General features: G+C 37.2%; 1 protein-coding gene across 1 annotated transcript in view; it reads right to left on the bottom strand.

The window, feature by feature from the left end:
• Window positions 1–5,343: 5,343 nt before the first annotated feature.
• ARSB (arylsulfatase B) overlaps window positions 5,344–24,547 on the bottom strand; it is a 65,124-nt gene continuing 45,920 nt past the window's right edge. The window contains exons 7-8 of the mRNA XM_048055797.2: window positions 6,507–6,635; window positions 5,344–6,011 (exon numbers count right to left, since the gene is read on the bottom strand). Coding sequence (XP_047911754.2) covers window positions 5,746–6,011; window positions 6,507–6,635 — 395 coding nt within the window. The 3' untranslated portion in view covers window positions 5,344–5,745. The remainder of the gene's footprint in view (window positions 6,012–6,506; window positions 6,636–24,547) is intronic.

The following is a 24,547-nucleotide window of genomic DNA, read 5'->3' as shown; positions in this document are numbered from 1 at the left end:
CCTTCCTGTGGACAGTTGATAGACCCTGTAACAGCCTAATGAGGCACTGAACTGTATCCTAAAGACACTACAAATCCAACTGTGTGGTTGTTGCCCTGGACAGTTCTTAGGATTAGAAGACTGACAAGATCTAGGGGTCCAGTTATGGTGGGTGCTGCCAAGGGCAGCTGAAGGGTTCTCTCCTTCTCAGGGTTCTTGCCTGAGAAGGTTTTTCCTCTGGCCATGGCTTGAGGTCTTGAGTGAGGCTTAGCCTGTGGCTAGGGCTAAGGTCTTCAAGTCTGGAGAGCAACAAAGCCAAGGATTAGGGCTGGGAGTGAAGTGTCCAGGTATGTTGGGGTGGAATGGTGCTGGCAAAGGAGGGGTAGGATCTAAAAAGCATTATTCCTAACATCTTTGGCATCTCAACCACAACCTGGGTCTTAGGTAAAGGCTCACATCCAGTTTTAGAGTTAGGATTAGCTTTAGCGTTGTTTAGTGCAGCAAGAAAGCCAGGGGTCCAGTGAGATCATGTCTGCAGCGGTGGTGTAAAAGGGGTAGGCTTCAGAAAGAAGCGTCTCAAGGGCTCTTTCTCATGGACCTTCAGTCAGCGGGTCGGGCTAAGGCTCAACCCACTCGTCTCTCATGTCAGAGCTAAGGTTAGCGTTATGAGAGAGAGAGACAGCCTCAGAGTCCAGTTGGAGGGATGCCTGCAGTGGGTTGCCAAATGGAAGAGAATTCTCTCTTGACATCTGCTACATCCTGGAAAAGATTTCACGTTCCTAGGCTAAGCACAACCGATGCCTATGGATACATTTTGGATCACCACATATTGCATGATGTCATATATTTTTCTTTGTCAAGTTTTCATTATTCAGACTGTTTTCATGCTGTATTTTGAGATTCATTTTTCTCATTTAGGTTTCCCGGGTCCTAGGATTTAAGACATTACTGCACATAAAGACCACATATCCTGGTGTGCAAGACTCCGTCACATATCCTGTATCAGTTGTTCTGCCACTGTCACACTTTTCATCAGGACTCTTTGGTAAGTCTATAATAGGGTGTCACAGGTCTAATAGGATTCTCCATGTAACTTCAAGATCATTTACTGCTTTTTTAAAGAAAATATGGAAAAGCATGGGAAATCCCTTCTAGAGTTGCTACTATTAAGCCACTTGGTCAGGGAGTGACATGGGAGACAAATTCCTGGAGGCCAACAGGGACAGCTAGTAGGTCTTCAAATCCACACAGGCCCTGGTGGCTTAAGCACTGGGTTCTTCTGTTCAGAGATGATAAAGATGATCAGACTCAGAGTTTCATCTACATGTACTGACTTTGGGAAAATTGAATAAATTATTTTTAGGCTGAATATAGGGCCTTTGACTCAAGAACAGGTCCAGGCTTCACGTATAAAGTCAGCCTTTCTTTGTTTGTGTGCATCCTTTTGTAAACAAGTAACGTAGAATGAATAACCAGCATGAACATTCTTCCCAAATATGGTTACTTTTGCAAAGCTTAAATAGTTCTTACAATATACAAATGGACACTTTCAAATTCAAAATCCTCAGATGTTTGCTAGATTAAGAATGAATTTTAACTTGGAAAGGAATGAAATAAAGTTTTATTTATAGAGCTCAAAATGCCTGCATTTTTGAATCTTACTCAAGTAACCACAAAACATAAAGGATGCTGTACTTCTCGATTTGAAACAACTGAACAGTATACAACTCTATGCAGATGCCAACCTGAATGTGCCAGCCAGCTGTTTTCTCATCCTAACCCAGTTCAATTAAAATATTTTATGAAGGACCACCCATGTAAAATAAGTAGGAATTAAATATTTATTTTTTCTGTAGCTGAGAAAATAATGAATCATTGGACGTCAAACTATATCTTCTCCTTGTAAGGAAAAATCGGAAATATACGGTGACTTTGTACTTAAAGAAGACAGTTATATGCCAGAGACTCTTCTTGGTAGATGAATTTCTATCAACAAGATATTAAAATACACATTGCAGGACATAGAGAAAAGACAGCATATAAAAATTCTACTTACCTTTGAAATGAGAATTTGTTGATCTTTATCCTTTTCTAATGTTAGCCAAGGAGCTGACATAGATGGGAGACTCAAACACACAAATTACTTGAGCTTTTGCAAGTTATCTGATGCTTCTTTCTTGTCCACAAAATTGACATCAGCATAATAAAAAAAGTACCTGTATATCATTGACCAAAGTTCCTGCTCTTGTGGATAGGCCCACATCTTTCCTCATGTAATGGAATGGAACATTGCAGAACACTGAATGACACACAGGAACGTAGGGCAGAAATTCTGCTCTCCCTCTGCCCCCAAGTCCAGTCTCTTTTTATTGTGGCAGCCATATCATGTAATTGATACGGTTAACCCACTAAAAAAACGTTATAAGTGGGTATTGACTGAGAACAGTCAGCTTTCCAGTCTTACATCTCTACTAACGTAGACACAGTGTGAAATAAATATACCCTGTGGGGAAAAAAAAAAAAAAAGAGAGAGACGATAATTCAAATGCATTGGATCTACTTGCCTTATATACAAAGGAACGGCTGTCAACTACTCAACTACTCCATCTGAATTTTGATTGCAAGAATAAATTAACCCTATAACCTTATGTTCTGAATGAATGAGAATAGTATTAAACATGAATCCCTGATATTTTGATGATTTATTTCAAAAACCCATTTGAAGGTGAACCTGTGTCATTAATGCATAAAATAAATAGTGACTCAAAAAGTCATATGCTTTCCCATATTCCAAATTCCACATTCCAAAATAATTTACTAACTATATATTACAAAAAAATAGGTTATGAAACTTAAAATCATATTAAAAATGTAACCAGTATAAATCATTATATTAGTATAAAATAAATATACTGTAATAGTTAGGAAAGGGAAGGGAAATGTTTTCTAGATCTACAAAAGGCAGATGTGAGCTTTGTCAAGTTGATGCCATTTGCTTATAAAAAAGGTTTTTTTGCATATGTTTTCCATTCCTTGCCATGGTCCACAAAACACAGTTTGAGTCAGTTATCACATAAAATCTTCAAAAGCTTATAGGTGAAATTCTGCTGTGCCATGAAGCGTAGGTAGGAAGAAAAGCTTAAGTGAGTTTTGTGAAATGGGAGGAGATACGGTCACATATCAGTTTTGAGACCACCTCTTCAGAACATAGAAATTCTTTTTGATATTTTAAAGATATTGGTTCATATGAAAGTTGCTAAATGCAGTACAGTAATAGCTTCTGTCATGGCATATGTATATTACCAGTGAAAATTAGATGACGTGAAAACAGGTCATAAACAAATGGAAATTATTCCTAACACAGCATGTAGTTAAGCTGTGGAAATGTGGAAGAGGTCTCATGAATACCAACAGTTTACAAGGGTTTAAGGAAAGTCTGAGTAACCTCACAGAAGAGAACGAATCACTGACAGCAATATGAAAGTTAAATCTTAAATCAATATGAAAGTTAAATCTCAGACTCTGAGCTATAGTTTAAAATCCGGAGAACTTAACACATGTGCTTGTCTTGTTCATACCCTCCTGCAACCATTTGCTTTCAGCCAGTGATGGACAAATGGAGAAGGACACTGACATTTGGTCTGACATAGAGTTCCAAAACATAACCAAACAAACCACAGGGAATACAGGCTACCCCAGTGTATGAGAATTATTTTCTCCTTAACTATTTTTCTTCTTTCCCCACCTTCAAGGCTGAGGAGAGTGAATGAAAACAGAGTAGAAAAAATACTGAAATAAAGGAACAGAGGTGACAAGGACAGAAACATGGGATTCTGGGAAGAAGACGAACAGCTGAACAGGCCTTTGGAGAGCTTTGGTTTCACTTCTACTTGCAGGAACACATAGAAAGTGGAAAAGGCAAGATAGATTTAAGATAGTGTAATGGAGAATCAACTGTATCAGAAAAGACATTTTAACATTTTCACTTTTCTTAAATGTCGTCTTTTTATCTTTTATCTTTTTATTTAAAAAATACACAAATTCTGACAAGTCTCTCTCTTCACAAATCTGTTTGCTAACAATCAGCAGAAGTTTCCTGAGGAAAAATCGCAAAAACGTGTGCAAAACTTCAGTGCCAATTACAGGACGTAGTCCTGGACCTTGAAAATAGGCTATTAGATCCCTACTTTCTGGAGAGAATGATATTTAATGTACCGCAGCCTGAGAACTTGGCTAGGGACACTTAGAAGCAATACCAGAACTCTGGACAGACTCCAGAGGTTTGAGACTTTAAGAGAGCTGGTGGGTTGATCTTGCATTAATTTGATGAGTAACTGAGAAATGTTGCTTGGCCTGGTTTCTCCATGGCTCAGAGCCCACTTCAAGATGAAAACAGTCTCTTCTGAGATAATAAAGGAAAAAAATCTGCGAAGAAAGGGTACTCACCACAATGGCAAGCAGTTCAGAGTAAGGTCACACGGCCCACAATCTTCTCCAACCCAGGTCTGAACATCTCTGAGGACATGCTTTGATAGCCTCACAGTTATTTGACTACCCTTATGGTATGATTATTTTTATTATTATATTGAGTTAGAACCCCCTGTGTGCCTTTCATCTTTGTGAATCTCTGACAAGAGTCACCAGATCCTTCATCTTCTCCAGGCCCTCACATTAAGCAGTTTTATCTCCCCTTGCTCTTTTCTTCTCTGGGCTAAACTATCCTATTTCCCTCCTCATTTGCTCTCCTCCACATGATCATAGTCATGTCCCACCAGTATGACAGATTTTTTCTTGCACAGGGAAGCCCAAAATACAATGTTGTGCTTCAGTGCTGAATAAAGGGGAATAAACACTTCTCATGTGCTGGCTGCATTCTTGCCTGTATGGACAAATGAGGTTAATCTTCACCAAGGGACCACGTGGCAACTCCCACTCAATTTATTGTCCAGCAGGACACCTAGGTTCTTTTCCTTTTCTATCCAGCCAGAGCCAAGCCTGTCCATGTGTTCAATTATTCCATCCCAAGTGCAGTTCTCTGTCTCAGTTGAACTTCATTACGTTTTTTGTTCAACCCTTCCTTCAGCCTGTCGAGACCGTTCTGCCTGGCCGCCCTGCCCTCCAGTTGGCCACCACTCTCTACCCCAGTTTGATATATTAACAATGAACACGGATTAGGGATTTTGCTCTATTCTTAGAGATTGTTTTTTACTTTTTCTTTGTTTTTTCTACTCTCTGATAATTCTGCCTATTGCCTTTTCTGGACAGAGCTTCATGTTAAAGGTAAAAATTATAATTTCAACTGTTGTACTTTTTTCTATTCTTTATGGCTAATGTAACAGCTTCCAAAAGAATTTGTCTACTGGGTAAACATGAAACTCAAAATCAGTTTATTCCACATGAATTCTGGATGTTCCTGGTGCCTTGATTCATCACAGCTTTTTAACAGAAGCAATCTCTTTCAGGGAGGGAGGCAGTGCTTTACGTTCTGCTTTAAACACATATTGTTATCAAAAAATACTCAAACAACAGATTTATAATTTCATCAATATTTCACATACAATAATTGGGAAGGAGAGAATGGGAAGGACTGAAATAAGATCCCCAGCATACTTTAAGAGTAAGAAATACTCTTAAAGGAATGAGCAAAAAATGAACTCACAATTAGCAGTAATGTAATCAACAAAGTAAGACAAATGTCACTAGGACCTTGAAGTACATAAAATGAACTCTGCTACAGGTGTGTTTTGCATGGTGCAGTGCTGGGCACTATGCCCAAGGACCCCAAGCCCCAGTTGCTGCTGGATCACAGTTGGGATCCTCATCAGGGTAGAATACAGGCACTGAACGTTTATAATAGTACTGAAGACGTGAGAGCAGTTTTTTCACCACATGAGGATATTTTTCAGACAACTCATTTTTCTCTTCAGGATCACGAACAATATCAAATAGCCAAAGTCTCTTTGTTGGTGGATCAGACGACTGAATCTTTGATTCATTGAACAAAGATGGTGGAGGGAACCAATGACTGCAGCCTACAGAAACAGGAACAGACCAGGCGTTAATTCTCAGATACAGAGCAGTGAGGAGAGGCAAAGTTATACCGTAACTGAGGAATTCACTAGGTCCCTTGACAAGCCATGGGCCAGTGACTCTTGCTGCATTGCTTAACTGTCCAGCATCAGAGTCTCTCTACTCCAGGGCTACCTATACAAGAGTTACATTTATATAAAAAAGCCACACCATGGGGATTCAAACCTGCATGTTGCTTAATTTCAAATCAAGTAATTTCATGGACTTTCTTCTTTCACTACTGTGAATTTCACTACTGTAAATGTCAAAAGGTCATTTGAAAATGAAATAATATGTTGTCTGGATTTTAGAAGTGTCCCTTCTAGATTTTTGCATGTGATCTAAATCCTGAAAGCTAACGGGACAAATAAGAGAAATGATCATATGCTAAACAGAATGAAACTGTGTTTAGGGCGATGGGGAGATATGACATGTACAAAAGGGAGTTACTTTGTTACCTGGATATCCAGTTAGTAATTTCCATTTTCCATGACGGATTGCTGCATGTATGGATATATTGAAAAGTGTATTATCCCACGGAAAAGAATTGATCTGCGGTAAAGATGTCCTGTTGTCAATGCCAAGACCTTAATGGAACAGTAAACTAAGTTAGATACATTACATATGGATGAAGTCATTTTTAGAATTCTGATAGAAAGCAAAGCAATATCACCCATTTAATGTATTGAATACAGAATTTGTTACATATATGTACAAAGGTCTGTGCTACAATTCACTGGATATACTTAATTCTTAGAACTTAAACTGAAAGTGACATGATGACCAGTGGAGAAAGCGACGTCCGAGTCCAAATAACTGGACTCACCTCATATACAGATACCATGTGTATACCAGTATACCTATATTAAGAACATTCATGATTGTAATTGCTAAATTTCTTCATAGGATTGAAAGATCTCCTGAATCAGGATTGCTGTTAGTTCTCTTGGATCACTGCAGGGAATGAGCTAGGTCTCAGCTTTCACCCACTCACAAGAGAGATGATTCTCTGGAATGAGCTGGCTACATTCACACAGATCCAAATCTGGCCAGCGAGGTACTTCTATCATATGACAATAAGAAGCTGTGAAGCAGCGGTGTCTTTGTAGAAAGATTCATCTATTATGTGTCCCCATATCCAGACCCTGCAGCAAATTCTCAGATGTTAATGATGCACCAATTCCCTCTCAAAAGGAATCTTTATATGTTTTTTATATGAGTAAGCTCAGAAAAACAAAGCAAAACAAAACAAAACAAAACAAAGCAAAGCAACTAATTCTTTACTGAAACCAGGAGAGTCAGATGTTCTAGGAGAATTCAAACCTGCAAAAATCCTGCATATCAACTTTCATAAGCAAGCTATGTTTATGAAATAAAATCTAAGACTTTTACATTAACTGTATCAGCTGATACCTGTTTACGAAAAGACTACACCAAAGGGCAATTCTGTAATCAGACTAGAAACAAGACATCAGGAGGTGGACAGAAACCAATGTTGATTTTCTAGCATCTTTCAAGAGATGACTTTCAATCAGTTTAGGGAATTTGAAGGACTCAGCTGACATTTTTGCCATTGAAACAAAAAAGAGAATCCACGAGATGTGCAATGATCACATAAGATCCAGTATTAGAGGCAATACTAGAGGTTTCTAAAAAGAGTAAATTACAGCACAGTGGGGCAAATATAAATCAGATAGAAGAAAATTTGGAAGGGAAATGCTGGGTTACAATTTCTCTATTTTTTGTGAGGGTCCTGCTAGGTTTCTATTTTATTACTGGACTTCATACTGTGAATCAGTTTTTCTTTAATAAACACTTTGTATATATATCCAAGTTCCTTTTTTTTTACATCAGACTTGTATAGTGTTCCTAGATAAAGAAGACTATAAAACTGGACTACTTGTTTAGAATTTGCATACACGGGCTAGGGAGGGATTAGCTCAGCTTAGATCATGAAGTACTGATGGGAAAACAAACAAACAAACAAAACCACTATAAAAACGAGAAGAAAAATCACAAAAATACCCTGAAGAATTCTGGAAGATAAATCTACACATAGCCATGTGATGTCTGTAGCAGATACACAATGTTTTGAAGATTAACATTGCTTACTTTTCCGCATCATTATGCTACATATTATTCTGTCATACTGTTTGCTACTGGGAATACTCATCATTGCCATTTACTTACTTGAAGAGCACAATGAAGGCCATCCAGCAGATAAAAACATACCACCAAAATTTTTAAACACTATGTCACAAAATTACAGTATTAGGTCTAAAGGAAAAATTATGTAAGTCTGATTTTCTGATTTTAAGATTTAGCACGGAGAATATGCTTCTGATTGTTAAGGTAGGGTGTATGAAACCATAGCACTACGCAATATAAATTATTTAAAAGACTTCAAATAATCAGTATGAAAGTTTGCATTTTAGAAATACTTTGCAAAATACAGGTAACAAAACCAAACAAATCTTAAACTAAGAAATGCTTCTACCAGAACTTGTAGGTGAAGTTGTTTGATAGAATGTTATCACTGAGCAAAATTTATTGAAAAGATAAATGCACTTATGTTGAGCTATTATAAACAGAACCTTGTCAGTCATGTTAACTCATTCATTTTAAGCCATTTTACCCTGTCTTGCACCAAAGAGATGTGCAGCCTATTATTCAGCCAAGTGCCTTGCTTCACAGGCAGTACTGGTCAACTTTTATCAGACTATGAAAAGCATATGGTGCTTGCTTGAATGAGCTTTACATGGAATATTTACCTGACTGGCAGTTTATTATATTATATAAGCACCAGATACAATACTTATAAAAGGTTGCTTGATATGAGTTGTGTTCTCCCATTATATGATTTACTCGGGCAGATAATGATAGGACAATGGGGAACAGTTTTAAACTAAAAGAGGGGAGAGTTAGATTAGACATTTGGAGGAAATTCTTCACTCAGAGGGTGGTGAGGCACTGGCACAGGCTGCCCAAAGAAGCTGTGGGTGCCCCATCCCTGGAGGTGCTCAAGGCCAGGCTGGATGGGGCTTTGGGCGACCTGGTCTGGTGGGAGGTGTCCCTGCCCATGGCAGGGGGTTGGAGTTAGATGATCTTTAAAGTTCCTCTTCCAACCCAAGCCATTCTGTGATTCTATGAGTCACCTTAAGCTAGAACATACCTTGCTCTGCATATACCTGAATTACTCCTTCTCTTCAACCCAGCTGTTAAATTTCTATCTCTGTCTTCATTCTTCAGCTTCTGCTATTGCAGCTAAAATGCAAAATTACTGGGCAGTCTTCTCCTGCCACAGTTCAGTAGATTAAAGAAGTCACATTCTTTATTGTTTCCTGTGTAAGATAAAATGTTCATTCCCTAAGCATCTAAGTAGCTTTCCTCTGCATCTGCTCTACACTGGTTTTGGCTTCTATTCTCTCCCTCACTCTCTCTCTCCCTCTTCCTCCACCCCCTTCCCCTCTGTTTTTCAGCAGAATTGACAGGCAAGAATCCCGTGGACTAATTCAGTAGACAGAGGACAGATGTCTTTTATGTATCTATCTAATGAAGTCTACCTTCACATGCCCACATACACCTACTCCCTTTATAGACTTATAAATCTAAAATGCTTTCAATGCTTTTCCCTGTGTGAAGAGGCTAAACATTTTATTTTGCTGCCATTTGCTCACCAATGTATCAATAGCTAATGAAGTACTACAGCTTTGCTTTTGCTTTAAAGAAATCCCACAGCCTTTGCCATCATTTTTCTTATTTTCTGACTTAAGACTCTGTTTCCCAAAGCCCTATTGGTTACCCTCACCAGTTGCTACATTTAACTGCTCTTTTGGGAAGAACTTTTATTATTTATGAAAGCAGTGAAATTTCATTCAGATATTTATTTTTGTATATTTAATGCTAAGACAAATTGATCTAACTATTTTAGTGTTTTGTTTGGAGTTGTAGGTAACCAAAAAATGTTATTCAACAGCTTTCATACCTCTATAGAAAAAATAAGTACTTTGGAAAATGCAGTCCTTAGATAAGTGACTTCAGAATTTATGTCATATTTCAAGCCCATCCTTAGTCTAACAGCCTGAAAATTGGTTTCAAGTCAGACTTTAAAAGGAACTGAGGTGGCCAACTTACACTATCCACAAAGGCAGTTTATCATCTAAAAAATGGTCTCTCTGCCAGATGAAAGCTGTGAAACAGCTATATGAGAAACTACATAAATAGGGTCTTCATCCCCAGAGACAAGCAACACAGATCTATGAAACTGGGTGGCAATGACAGGACAAAAAAGGAAAACTGGTCTTTCGTAATATGGCACACCAAATAAATTACAAGGTTACTTATTCAAAACAAACAATAGGATGTACTTTTTTATCACAAATGTAAATCAACATGGGAATTCCTTTCCATGGGATGTTACAATCTTAACTTCGTTTTTCTTTTTTTTCTTTCAAGAAAGGTTCCACTTCTTTGATTTAGTCTAATATATAAATTTGTGGAAAAAAAATCAATTAAATACATTTATTTAAGACTCTATTAATTTAGCCTCTGCTCTCTTTATGATTTTCAATAATAAAAAGAAAGAAGATAAAGTGCAAATTTTCAGCTGAGATTTTAAAAAGTGAATATAGATGGGAAAACATATTTTATATCTACAAAGATAGGTATGATACTTGCACATATCTAATAAACATAGATTAATTACTCCTCTCATTCCCATAGCTCTTCTTTCTTCCTCCAACAATGAGACCAACTCAAGCAACTGGTAGAAACCTAAAATCTAAAGATATAGATAGACAGTACATCTAAAAATAGAATATTCTGTATTCAGTCTATGATTAAGATGATGAAAATGATCCATGTTGAGAAGTTTTCTTGGTTGGTAGGAGATCAAAGAGCATATAGTTTTGCCCAACATGCCATTTACAAGATCCCAACCACAAAATTTGTAGTGTCCAAAACAATATTGCCTGAAGCATGCTATATTTCTGTACACTATGGCCTATGACACTAATGTGCAGGGAAGAAATGTAGGGTATTGGACAAAAGCAAATGAATGTGAGTTTCTTATTTATTTGGGAAACAGAGCCCTGCCCAAAGATGTAATCTGAACAGCCTAAGTACCAGATTGTACAGAATATGTCTCTACAGTTTTCCAGTATCCTACACAGTAACAGAAGCTTTAATTTATAAGCAACTATACATAATCAGTACTCTTTATGGAAAACAGAAGCAAATGAAGCACGTACTTTCATTACTTCATCTGTAAAGCAAAGACTACAGCTGTTATCTACACTTTCCAGCAGAATGGACAAAAAAAAAATCATTTTCTATATCAAACTTCTATTTATGAAAATACCATAAAACATGAAATTCAGCCATATGAAAGGGAAAATATGACCATAAAATATCACCAACATTTTCTGTAACACAAATGTGTGTGTATCATACTACTTGGGTGTCTAAATAGTTTGACACTTCACAGTTTGTAATGTATGCCATTCCTTAGGTATTCTGTTAGTAACTAAAAAAATATCTTTGTAGTTCTCAAGACTTATTTCAGTAGATTTTTTTTTAAATTATTTTTTTTGTCTATGCAACTCCCTCTATCATTTCTTTGGTTGCTGCATTCCAAAACTTAAATAATACACAAGAGGATCCACGTAGAACAAAAACCTACTTCTCACACTGTATGAATTATTTACGGGAAGTGCAAAGGAGAGGTTTTGCCCTTCCTGAACAGGGCAGACAGGGTTGAGGCTAAGACTTGTAAGAAGAGAAGATGTGTGGTGGTTTTACCCTGCTGGGCAGCCAAACTCCAGCACAACCACTCACTCCCCCTCAGAGGAAGAAGAGGGAGAGAAGAAAGTAGGATAGAAAGAAAAAAAAGGATAAGTTTAATAAAAGGATAGTTTAATTAAAGAGAAAAGGAAGAGAAAAAAGCAAACAAGCAAAGGCTATGCAGAATCACAAAGCAAAGAAAAAAAAATTTGTTCTCTACTTCCCATCAATGAGTGATGTTCGGCCACGTGCTAAGAAGCAGGGCCTCAATACATCACGCGGCTGTCTGGGAGGACAGGCGTTTTCATAATGAGAGCCCTCTCCCTCCATCCCCTTCCCCAGCTTTTATTGCTGAGTGTGACACCACATGGTATGGGATATCCCTTTGGTTGGTTTGGGTCAGCTGCCCTGGCTGTGTCCCCTCCCCACCTCTTGCCCACCCCCAGCCTGCTGGCTCTGGGGGAGTTTGGAGGGAGCCTTGGTGCTGTGCCAGTGCTGCTCAGCAGCAGACACAACACTGGTGTGATACCAGTGCTGCTCTAGCTACAAGTGCAGAGCACAGCACTGTATGGCCTGCTGCAGGGAAAGTTAACTCCATCCCAGCCAGACCCTAATCAATTTGCAGAAATCTGCCAGCTCTTGACAAAGGAGATCTGGCTGATATGTCCCATTTGGATTTCCAAAAGGCTGTAGACAGATAAAGTAAGCAGCAAAGGGTAAGAGGAAAGATCCTTTCATGAATTCAAAGGCATCCAATAGGAAACAAAAGTTTCCCTTTCATTTTTGATACACCACTGGATTCCTGAAGGAATTTGTGCTGGGACCCATATTGTTACATACATTCCAAATGACCTGGAAAGGGGTCTGAAAACTGAGATTACAAAGTCTCTGGATGCTAATACATTATTTAAGGCTGCCTGAAAAGAATGACAGAAGACCTTGTGAGACTGGATGAGTGGGCATTAAAATAGGCAATGATATAGACATAGATACAGGTAAAGTGAAGAAAGTGTGAAATAACAATCCTAAATTCAAGTCTAAAATGATGGCTTGTGAGTCACCCATAACTGTCCAAGAGTGAAACCTCAGAATCATGACAGATTGAGCTGACGCTTTTTTCAGAATTATGTCAGAACTTGTCAAAAAGAAAACTGAATGCAAGGAATTATTATAAAAGGTCAAGTGAACAAAGAAAAAGGTTCTATACAACTGAAAAACTCTAGCTCTGGTCTTCTCATCTCAAAAACAACATAGCGCAACTGAAAATGTTTAGAAACCAGCTACAAAGTTGGGTGAAACCTGCAGTCCCTCAGGAATTACAATTCTCTGCTAGATGTATATTCTGCTTAATTAAGTTAATCTATTATAGAAAAATCTAGGGCCATGCTGTTTCCATCTCCTGTGTGTGCAAAGGAAGGTTTGTTCCATCTTGGGTGATGTTGAGCCAACCAAATAATCAACTCTTTAATGTTTTAATTGACAGATGACATACCAAGATAATAAAAATAATAATCAATAGTTTGGCCTGTCATTAATATATTCAATGTGACTACAGTCTCTGTGTGAACCTGACCTTCTCAACATCTGACTAGATGTCACATACAGTGCCAAATGATAATAACACACAGCACATACCCAGAGAAAGAAAAACTCACATGTGCTGAAACACTGGATGAGTTATAAAATTCTTTGCCTAAGAAATTCATTGTCTGCTTTTGCCAGTAAAAGCCATGTTCCAACTAGACTAGACGACATTCTCTGAACAAATATAATCTTGTCCACATCCTTCAATTTCGTATCATTCTTTTTCAATCACCAAAAAGGCTTCATGGAATACTTCCATGTTATTGTATCACTTTGTAAAACCTTCTTTTAATAGCATCTCAGGTTGTTGCTATCAGAATGGCTACAACAACCCTCTGAGCTTTTGGTCCCCTGCTGTCCTTACCCCCGCAAGATAAGAATAAACTTCATTTTGTTTGTAGGTACCACATAACTAACAACTGTTACTAGGATAGCACTGCAAGTATCCTGTGTGTTTGCAAAGACTCTCAGGAGGATCACACACGTTGGGTGGGACTGCTCAGGCCTTCAGACATAGAATTAGACTCATAGAACATCCCAAGTTGGCATGAACCCACAAGGATCATAAATATTTCTCTAATACCAGCTGGAGAGACATACTGGTCTGCAACAGTGACAGATGCACCTATCATAGGATTTTCTCCCAGTTATGCATTGAGAGCAAGGATCATAGACATAACGAAGTCTCATCACACAGCCAGAAGACAAGAAACTACTGAACTGCAGAAACTAGTGCTCACAGTAATGCCCTTCCTCAGCTTTGGGGAATGGTGGTACTTAAGTATATGTCTAAAAAAGATACTGTATTCAAAAGAATACAATCTTGTCCATTCAAATTGCTAAGTTACTAGAGACAATCACTCCAGGAAGACAGGCTTTCAAAAGGTAGTGTCATCTTACAATGACAAATTTCAAGGGGATAAATTAGATGTTCAATCTCTACATCACAGAGTAGAATTCTGCTTAATAGTTGAACCAGAAAAAAAATGTAAAACAAACAAAGAAACAAAAAAAAAAACACAGGGTACTACTACTAGAATTTAAAACCAACAAACAATAACTAATATTATTTTCACAGTAAGATGATGCATATGCCTTCCTGCCTCTTGTGATCTGATTAGTAGCCTATAAAAACCGCAGAGGAGACCCCAGACAGAAGTCTGGGACTGGCAAACCAAAAACCACTTATAAATGAAACCCACGCAAAGACAGAATATTTTCTAGAATATTTTCTAGCTCATTATCATGTTTAAAATCAACACACTATTTTAATCATCCAAAAAATGTCTATTTTATTCAACAGCCTTTATATATTGTCATAAAAATGGTAATAGTACCATTCTCCTTCCATCAAAATAAATCAAAAGCTTTGCACTTCACAGCCTCTTTTCTAATGTAAATCATTTGATTCTTTATCAAGATTTGAAACATTTACTTACAAGATGCCCTTTAAACAGAGAAGACTGTCTCCCAATTGATTCAAAAATCACAAGCGATTACTTTTCTATAAACAGACCCTGCAGAATCCTTTGAATCAACTTAGCCTGGTTCTGTGCTACAACTGCAGAAATAGTAAGTAAAAAAGCACAGACTATCATAAATATTAAGGAACGCCACATAAAAATTACCTTCATGAAAACAGTCTTCCCTCTCCTGTTAATCTCACCACATGCACACACACAAAATTAGCATGTCTAGCAGGCTCACTGTCCCTCACTAATGCTTAACTGTGGAAAAGCAGGAGGTCTGTTGGGACTTGAAAAAAATCACACTGAAACTAACAGAAATGTTTCCATTGCTTCCAGTGGGCTCTGATTTAGATTGGTAAGCATTAGCAGTAACAAACAAGGGGTTTACACCCTGCCAGATTCTCTTAATCAAACAAATGAAGCTGAATTCCTCTTGATCCACACATTTCAACAGAGACAGTATGCTTTGCATTAAACCTTTTGTAAGAAAGGCTTACATATTTGTATTCACAATAATCATTTCTAGCAACACGTAAGTTTTTAAACGCCCTCAAAATTATCCAGGGAAAATTAAAGTGATACTAATCAAAACAGAACAGAAACACCAATAGACAAGTTACCAAGTGTTAGAAGTAAAAGAAAAAGCTTGAGAAAAAAAGACCAGTAACAGTACACAACCCCAAGAATGTTCCCAAAATTGAAGTTGATGGATCAGCAGAGAAAACTGAACTTGAGCCATTTTCTCTGCTGCAAAATCCATGTCACTAAGGTTAGAAATTAAGATCAAGAAACTGTTCACTTAAACAACTCACTTCATCTTCCCTGCAGCACCAGAACAACAGAAAAAAAGCCAGTCTTCAGGTACCAGGCACCAAAACAATTGATTCTTTATAGGATTGTGCAGCCAGAAAGGGAAACACAAAGTTGAGAAATGAACCATAACTTCACTGCAGTAAAACTCAGGAAGCCACATTATAACTTTTCTTTGTGGTCAGCATTGCTTCCCACAACCACATCTTCTGAACTTTCCTTGGACAACATTTTTCCAACTGTCCAATAGTTTCCTCCCTACAGGAAAAAATTCTCAAGTCACACTGAAAGCCCCACCCAACTGCAGGCTATATAAATTACTATTTGTCCACTAGAGCAATTAGAAACAGATGCCAATTCAGTGATGAACTTTTTAAATTTTCAATAAACTGGAAATAAAGAAAAGGCTCAGACCAATTAAATATATAATTTCCATACATTTTAATAGGTGAACCTTGAAACTAAGGGTTGAATTTGCATAGGGATATACCTGACAAAATGATTTTCTCCTGCTTCCATAAAATCTAGCCCAACACCAAAGTTTTAGGAACCCAACTTCCTGCCCTGGGTTTCCCTGACTGTTAAAATGGGTTTTGAACTGTGATCTTTCTTTCAAGACAGATTTCTCACCAACAGAGTGTATGAAACTCCAAGACGAAGATTTTCTCTATATTTTCTGTTTTATGTCATATAATACATGCAAACGTTTTGACTGACAAAAGAGAAAATAAGCATGATTAAGGTGGTGATGGGATATTCAGATGGGTTTGGATAATTTCAGTTTTGCTCATACCAAATTCACGCATAAAGCTTTGAATTTATATAGGAATGTATGTAAATGTAGTGTGTACACCATGTGGATCAGATTCTTAGCTTTTACTACTTCCTAAATTTTAATTCAATGATCTATGTGTTTTTCTGGAATCCATAGAAGCAAAATATTCTGTGAGCACAAGGTGGTTTTGATTTGCAGGTAGACTGGTTTGGTGCTTAAACAAATTATTCTACAAACAAATCCAAAGCTGAATTAGCAACTCTACCTTACATCATAAAAAACAGAATGATAACTGAAAAAAGATATACAGATCTCCTTCATTATTTCCCTGTCTGGAAGTAGCTGGATCTGGGGAGAAGAGAGAGAAGGTCGCAAGAAGGCTTAATGTAGGAACATAAGAACATATAAATATCTTTCAGCATACATCTTTTCTAGGAGGTCATTTTAGCAACTGGAAGTTTGTACTCTTCACATTATTCAGCTGCACACATAACAAAAGTAGTACAAATCTATGGACTGGGTCAGAAAAATAAGCTGACATTGGATTTCCGTTCTATTTGAATTTCTTTGTTTTATACCTTTGGATTAGGGACCATATAGCTTTACATTAACATGAGATTTTTCTCTTCCTAAATTTCAGGAAATAATACTCTGAATGTGATTCAAGTTTTTATCTAACGTACATACTTGACCACAACAGTTATGGCACTGAGAGCAATGAGAGTACATTTTTCATTTCTATTGATAAACATTAAATCAAGTCTCTTCCAAACTCCCTGAAAATCTTGACTGTCTCTTAATGTAGTAATATAATTTACACAGGGACTAAAATCTTAAACCAGTCAGATGAACTAACTACTCACTTGCAAGAAAAAACTAAAGTTTCAAAGAAAATTTTATTGAGAAAGAAAAAAGTAAAATAACAAAAGGCATAGTTAATATTTTTACAATTAATATACACATTTATACCTTATGTTTATTCTATTTATATGTATACACAGTCTTTTTAAATGCTTCATTTGTTTGACAATAGTATGGAAATGCAGAGATATTCCCCATGCATTCATAAAAGGAAGCAGAGGGGAAGATAGAGTATTTCTCCCCTATTGCTACAGAAACATGAAGTCTTAGATAAAAGTAGGTGAGGATTCCTCAGGCCAAATCTTTGTTACGCTCCAGGTCTGGAACAAATATTTCCCAACAGAAGGACTCCTATGCTATGCTGGTCTACACTGCCCTGCAAAGCAGCACAAGGATATCAGAATTCTGTATTAAGTGATAACATTTGATGAAGGATCTGTACCTCCCCCTGCAGTACATATAAAAAAAAATACGCTTGAATTATATGAACAACTCTGATTTGTTTGGGTATAAAGTACATTTGAAACAATTTCAATTATCATTTGTCCATAAACAGAAAAATTTGTGCTGTGTTTGACACAGATGCACTAGAAATTTTGTAGATGGTGCTGTACTGAAAATTTTCAGCATTTTATACATAAAAAAATCTCCTAGAAATTTAATGACAAATATTACCTCTTGCTCGACTGGATTCTGTAAAGCTGACTATTACTTAGTTTTCATCGTGAAATGCACAAGACAAAGCAAACTGCTAGAGGAATAAGAAATTCTCCCTATTGTTCTGGCAAAATGCATACTACTATCTTGGGATGATTGCAACAGATGTTGCTTTTGCAACTGATTCTGCTCCAAGATCCAGTACACACAAGACAGTTAAGTGGGGTATGATCAATCCTGGCTAAAAGTGCTGATCTCACCAGTTTGGTCCTCTGCAAAGTGTATTAAGGTCTGTATTGATACCTGATGAATTTCAGCAAATCTTAGTTGTGAACTGGAAAAATTGAATTAGAAATATCTTCCACAAAATGCAGGGAATTTTTAAAGCTTCCTGATGACAGTTCTGGAAGTATCTTTTCCTGAGAAGAATGTTTATATACTCATCTGTAAAGTACCGCAATTTTTGAGACCACAATACAGAATAAGAGATAATGACTTAAATGTCTTACCTATTCTTTGTTGGGATACATGATTTTAAGTAACTTCTCTATATTTTCTCTGAATTAACTGAATCTGAAACTCTTCCTTCCATGGCAGGAATTTTGTGAAGAGATGAAGAAATAGGCAGGAGAAAATGTCAGGAAACAGAAAAATTTTTATGGATACTTACCTTAATACCCACAATCACCATCATCCACAGAAAAGCCAGAATTTAAAGCTTACTATATTTCTCAGAAAATATATACATATAAATTTTAAAGTCTTGAACAATAATTGCTCTATTATATTTGTAGCTGCTTTATGTCTATTGAAGGTTTAGTATTTTTGAGAGAAAAACTACAAGGAAATATAGAAAATCCAAAAAATCAACTGTGGCAAAAATTAAATGTAAAAGTCCCAGTGCCTGACTTTAATAAATGAACAACATTCTGAGCCCTAGCAGATTATTTAGACCATTTAAAAGAAAGTATATATAGATGTATATTTTTTGAGAGCAGACTGCTTTTGCACACACATTGGTTTTTATATGTTAACAAGCATCTAATCAGTAGGTTATTTAGTGTTTCTTTCACTTTTGCTGTCTTATGCAGCACCAAATGAAGAAATCTCAGAAATCAAAGTTAGAAGTTGCAAGGTAACTTGCAAAAGTGCTACCAGTTAAGTAGCATTTTTCTTCTTCATGATAATAAACAAATGCCATCAATATGAGAGCAGAACAAGATCTTCATGGTTGTTTCTAAGCCTACCACAAAGTCATGGACAGTTGATGTTGCTGATGTGCTGTACTACAGAACACAGTGGCATCCCTGTTGGGTTGGAACTAGATGATCTTTAAGGTTCCTTCAAACCCAAGACATTCTAAGGTTCTATGGTACTGGAGAGAAAATGTTTCTTAAATTTTTTAAAAGGTCAAAGACACATCATACACTTTGTTCCATAAAAAAAACACCACTTTCTTGCACAGATGAAGTAAATTCATTTTTACCTATCTTCTTGGTCTTCAAGGCCTACATTTTTTCCTTTGTGTTTATAATAAATAACATAAATAAAATATTTTACAGTGTTTCTAAATGATAGCTCAAAAGTCTATAGCTCTTTGAAAGTGATCACAGAATCACTGAATAGCTGAGGTTGGCAGGGACCTCTGGAGGTCACCTGGTCCAGCCTCCTTGCTCAAGCAGGGACACCTAGATCTCATCCAAGCGGATTTTGTGTATGTCCAAGGAGGGAGACTCCACAGTGTCTCTGAGCAACCTATCCCAGTGCTCAGTCACCCACACAGTAAAGAAGTGCTTCCTGAGGGAAGAAAAGAGTGAACCTCCTGTGTTATAGTCCGTGCCCATTGCCTCTTGTTCTGGCACTTGGCACCACTAAAAACTGTGGCTCTGTTCTCTTTGCACCCTCCCTTTAGGTACTTATAGACTCCGAAGAGATCCCCCCCAAGTCTCCTCTTCTCTATGCTATGCTGTCCCAGTGATAATTTTCCCCAGCACAAGAAGGACATGGACCTATAGAACAAGTCCAGAGAAGGGACACAAAGATGAGCAAGGGGCTGGAGCACCTCTTCTGTGAAGAAAAGCTGAGAGAACTGGGAATGTTCATTCAGCCTAGAGAAGAGAAGACTCTGGAGAGACCTCATTACAGCCTTCCAGTACCTAAAGGGAGCCTACAGGAGAGCTGGGGAAGGACTCCTTGTCTGGCACTGTAGTGATAGAACAAGGAATAATTGTCTTAAACTAAAAGAGGGTAGATTTAGACTAGATATAAGGAAGCAATTCTTCACTATGAAGGTGGTGAGGCACTGGCACAGGCTGCCCAAAGAAGCTGTGGATGTCCCATCCCTGGCAGTGCTCAAGGACAGGGTGGATGGGTCTTTGGGAACCTGGGAGATGGGAGGTGTCCTTGCCCGTGGCAGGGGGGTTGGAATTAGATGATCTTTAAGGTCCCTTCCAACCGAAACCATTCTGTGAATCTGTGATTCTATGACAATGCCCTCAGTAACATGCTTTAACTTTTGGTTAGCCCTGAAGAAGGCAGGCAGCTGTACTAGATGATCTCTGAGGGTACCTTTCAACTGAAATATTCCACTCTGTTCTTTTAAAGTTGCACGTGTGTTTGTAGGCATGGTGCCTTAATTAATGGACTGCTTGTGAGTATCCATGAGAAAGATGAAAATGTGTTACAAAGAAAGACAAGCCTGCTATAGTCATTTTGAAATGCAGATGGCTCTGTGGTCTAACAAGGCCTTTGCATATATATACTTTTAACTGACTTCTTTTTTTTTTGAACTGTGATGTATGGAGCAATTATTTCATCTTAACAAGGAAACTGCAAATGTCAAGGGCTCCTCCAACCTATACTGTGACAATGAATTACTGAAGAAATAACGTTTTTTGCTACTTCACCGAGGAAAGACATTTGGTGACCTTTTGCTGCTTTATAGCAATAATGAGTTTTCTACAAAACTCTGTCTTTCTTTTATGTTATTAAAATAAAAGCATTTGAGGAATAGCCATGACCTTAACCTTGGAAGAATTAATAGAATACTGATCTTGAAGAAACAGCTGAGGCCTGAGACACTATAACCTCCTAATGTCATGTTGATGAGGCATAAGTCTGTGCCGTAGCCAAACTCATACAGTGAAGTTCACCTGCCTTAATTCACTTACCTGAACACTGCGCACATACAGATTCAAACTCACCTATTATCCCTTCTAATTTCAGTTTTCTCATGGCAATGTTTTATTCCAAATAAAAGATTTTTATGAGAATATCATGCTCAGTCTCTTACCTTTCAAAATGTGTACCCTTCTAAACTTAATTCCAACAGTAGTAAGCATATTAAAATATTCTTGGTCTTGTTTAAAAGTATTCTTCACCTCGATCCTTACAACAGATTAAGATTATATCTTAAAAACACATTAGACAAAGAACTGAGTAAAATCCAGAATTACTAATGGCAGCAAAAAATCCCCACACGCATCAGCAGAGTGAAGCATTTATCCACATTATTACATTCTTATACAATTACACAATAAAAAAAAGAAAGTTAATTCTAAATAATATCAAACTGATTAATACAGCCTATGAGATGAAACATCTCAAAATGAGAGATGGTAAAATGAAGTGCTTGAACTTCACTTTCCTTAGAAAAATATGAAAAAAATACTATTTTTTTCAACACTTTTTTTTTCCCCCCAGATAACAGATTTAAGCTGAATGGAATAGTGTTTATGAATTACTGAAGACACCAAAGGTCATGTTGAGATGGTGTTCCATGTGAAACACATAAAACCCACTCATGTTACTGTAAGATAGCAATGGTCATGATAAAGAAAACTGAACAGAGTCTGTAATCTGACTCTAACATCCTGTGCACAATTAAAACTTTACAGATTTCCAGCTCAGAGATATTTCATTTGAAAAATGCAATCCATTTATATCAAGAGCTACATAATGTAGCTAGTGTTATGTTCAAGTAGGTATAGGATATAATGAAGCATAAAAAAGAAGCAGTAACAAGGGATTTCTGAATTCCAGTCGTGGTACTGGCATTGGACGCTTTATTAAGTAACTTACAATTTCTAAATTCTAAAAGAGATTATCTACATCCCAAAGGAAACATGGGGATAAGCATGAGATTCACCAAAAGTGCAATAACCTTATACTTAGTATTGAATACTATGATGGATGGCTCACATTCAGATGCAGGAGGGCTGAGAGCCAAAGCAATGTATAACCATAGACCAAGCTTCCCAAGCTATATCCCCGCAAAAGCTACATCCCCAAAAACTTCAGATAGGCAACAGCCAAACACTACATATCCCTGATCTGAACAGCAGCAGAGCTGTCTAGAACTATTGGCCTCCCATCAGGGAGTGGAGTTGAGTTCTATCCAAAACTGTCAGACCAGCATGAAAGCACCACGTGAAGTCGTTGAGTGCCATACACAGCTCCAAGGTCACTTATTGGCAACTCCTGCCTTATGCATATACATGGAGTCATTTGAATTTATGATTTACTTTTAATGAGAAGATGACAGATTCCAGCTGGTCAGCACACGGACTATTTAATTTTGCAGAGAGATGGAAATTCAGAGAAGCAAACAATGTATCTTTTTCCCCATTTTTGATCACTTTCCCATTCCAGCTGTCATGATGTAAGCTCAGTCATGTAATAATACCAGTAGCTTTTCTTCACATTTTGATTCTCCAGGAGTGGATTCCGGGTCTTAGCCTGCAACAGACTTGGAGCACTTTTATACTCTTCATAGCCCAAAGAGCAGATGCAGGTATGCATACCTATGTCTATTGTATACTTCAGCTGCTACTGAATAACTCCATTACGAGGGATTTTTTGTTTATTTATTTATTTTTCAGTAATTCTAAAGCAACTAGATTGCCAGTAATAAAACTGGGAAAGAAATCACTTCTGGCCTGCTAAGTCCTAGGAATCATCTTTCACCTGGGCACAATAAGTAATAAATGGGGCCTAAAGGAGCCTAGAATGTCTATTCCTTAATCAAGATGAATCATTTTGGTATATGTATGGATATAATATATAATGCTGCAGCCATTATAATGCTATTTTAATGCCCATGAATGATACATCAGTCCCAGAAACAAAATGGTTTCTCTGTTGTAATAAATCATATGTTCATTCTGCACAGAGCAGATTTAGCCCCTTATAAGCAATCATTTATTTTGGCAATTAATAGTGCAATATATGAGGTAATGCCTTTTTACAAATGTCAAGGAGAGCAATGTAAAGTCTTATTTGCATTGAGAAAATTAATCAAAGCTTGGAGAAAAATCACAAAATGTTTTTACAAGTTCTCTTGGATGTCTGCCTCTATGAATAGATATCTTCAAAATAAATTAACTACAATTAGTAGCATGCAGTTTTATTATGCCTTTGAAGTTTTAGTTTATGGTTAAGCCTGGAATTTTAAATGAAGGCAAAGTTTTTTCAGCCTGAAACAGCCCCACCCAACAACATATTTATTTTGAATACATCTTTGAAATTTAAAGAAATTCAGATTATTTTTTTAAGAGAAAGTGATTCTACTTGTCATTTTCACGATTCTGTACAATTCACTAAATTAATTTATAAATTTAGCAAGTCAGATTAAAAAGTAATACAGTATGTACTGACAGATACTGATTAACAACTCTGAAATAAAGGGTACATTTTCTTTCACCATGTCATTTAGCTCTGATTCTCAAAATAAAATTGCCTTCTGTGGGATATAAAGTTTCAATACTGCTTCAAGACAGACCATCTAGCAACAACGGTGTGGTCAGAAATATGTTTGGTTTAGCAGTTAGGGGAATTTAGATTTAAATCCAGTTGGTTTTTAATTTAGCTGAATCACCAAAACTTGATGAAATGCCATAAGACTGTCTAAAAGAAAGCAGATCTTTCACAATGGAAGAGCTGACGTCACCCTTACAGCTGCCAAACCATCAACAACTTGGCCTTTTTTTCTTTAAAGACAAAGTCACAAAAATGGGGCAAAACTTTTTTTTTTTTCCATCCAACAAATGTAAATCAGGTTTTGATTTTTGCAACTTTTCAGTTACCTTACACATTTTATTTGAGTTTTCATAACCTGTACATTACAGAGAAAATGATACTGTTTCAGCATGATTCTAGCTTTCTGTTTTTAATTTTCTTAATTTCCTACCAAACTCTTAACAGAAAATGACTGTTTCAGATAGAAATCTAGAAGACTGTAGGTCTTTCATACCAATGACCTGCTTTTATAGCATTGCAAACTCTCTAATAAATTACAAGCCTATACTGAGACCCAGTGATTGAGACATGTATTCATCATTAAAGAAAATAAAATCAAGAGGGAGATAAAGAAACAACCAGAGAGAAAGACAAAAATAATGGCTTTTAGCAAGCAGAGAAAAGAGCAATTGCCTGGAGGAGCCCAGGTCCATCTCCATCTGCAGAGCTCACCAGACTGGTTTAGCATAGCCAGGTCCAACCAGAGGGTGCGGCCCACATGCTTTTCCCCTGGGGCTCTGGCTTCAGGAGCAGCCAGCCAGCACTA

Source organism: Anser cygnoides, chromosome Z (genome assembly GCF_040182565.1).
Source record: "Anser cygnoides isolate HZ-2024a breed goose chromosome Z, Taihu_goose_T2T_genome, whole genome shotgun sequence".
Taxonomy (NCBI): Eukaryota; Metazoa; Chordata; class Aves; order Anseriformes; family Anatidae; genus Anser; species Anser cygnoides.
The sequence above is the reverse complement of the archived record's forward strand: the minus strand, read 5'-3'. Positions and strand labels throughout refer to the sequence as shown.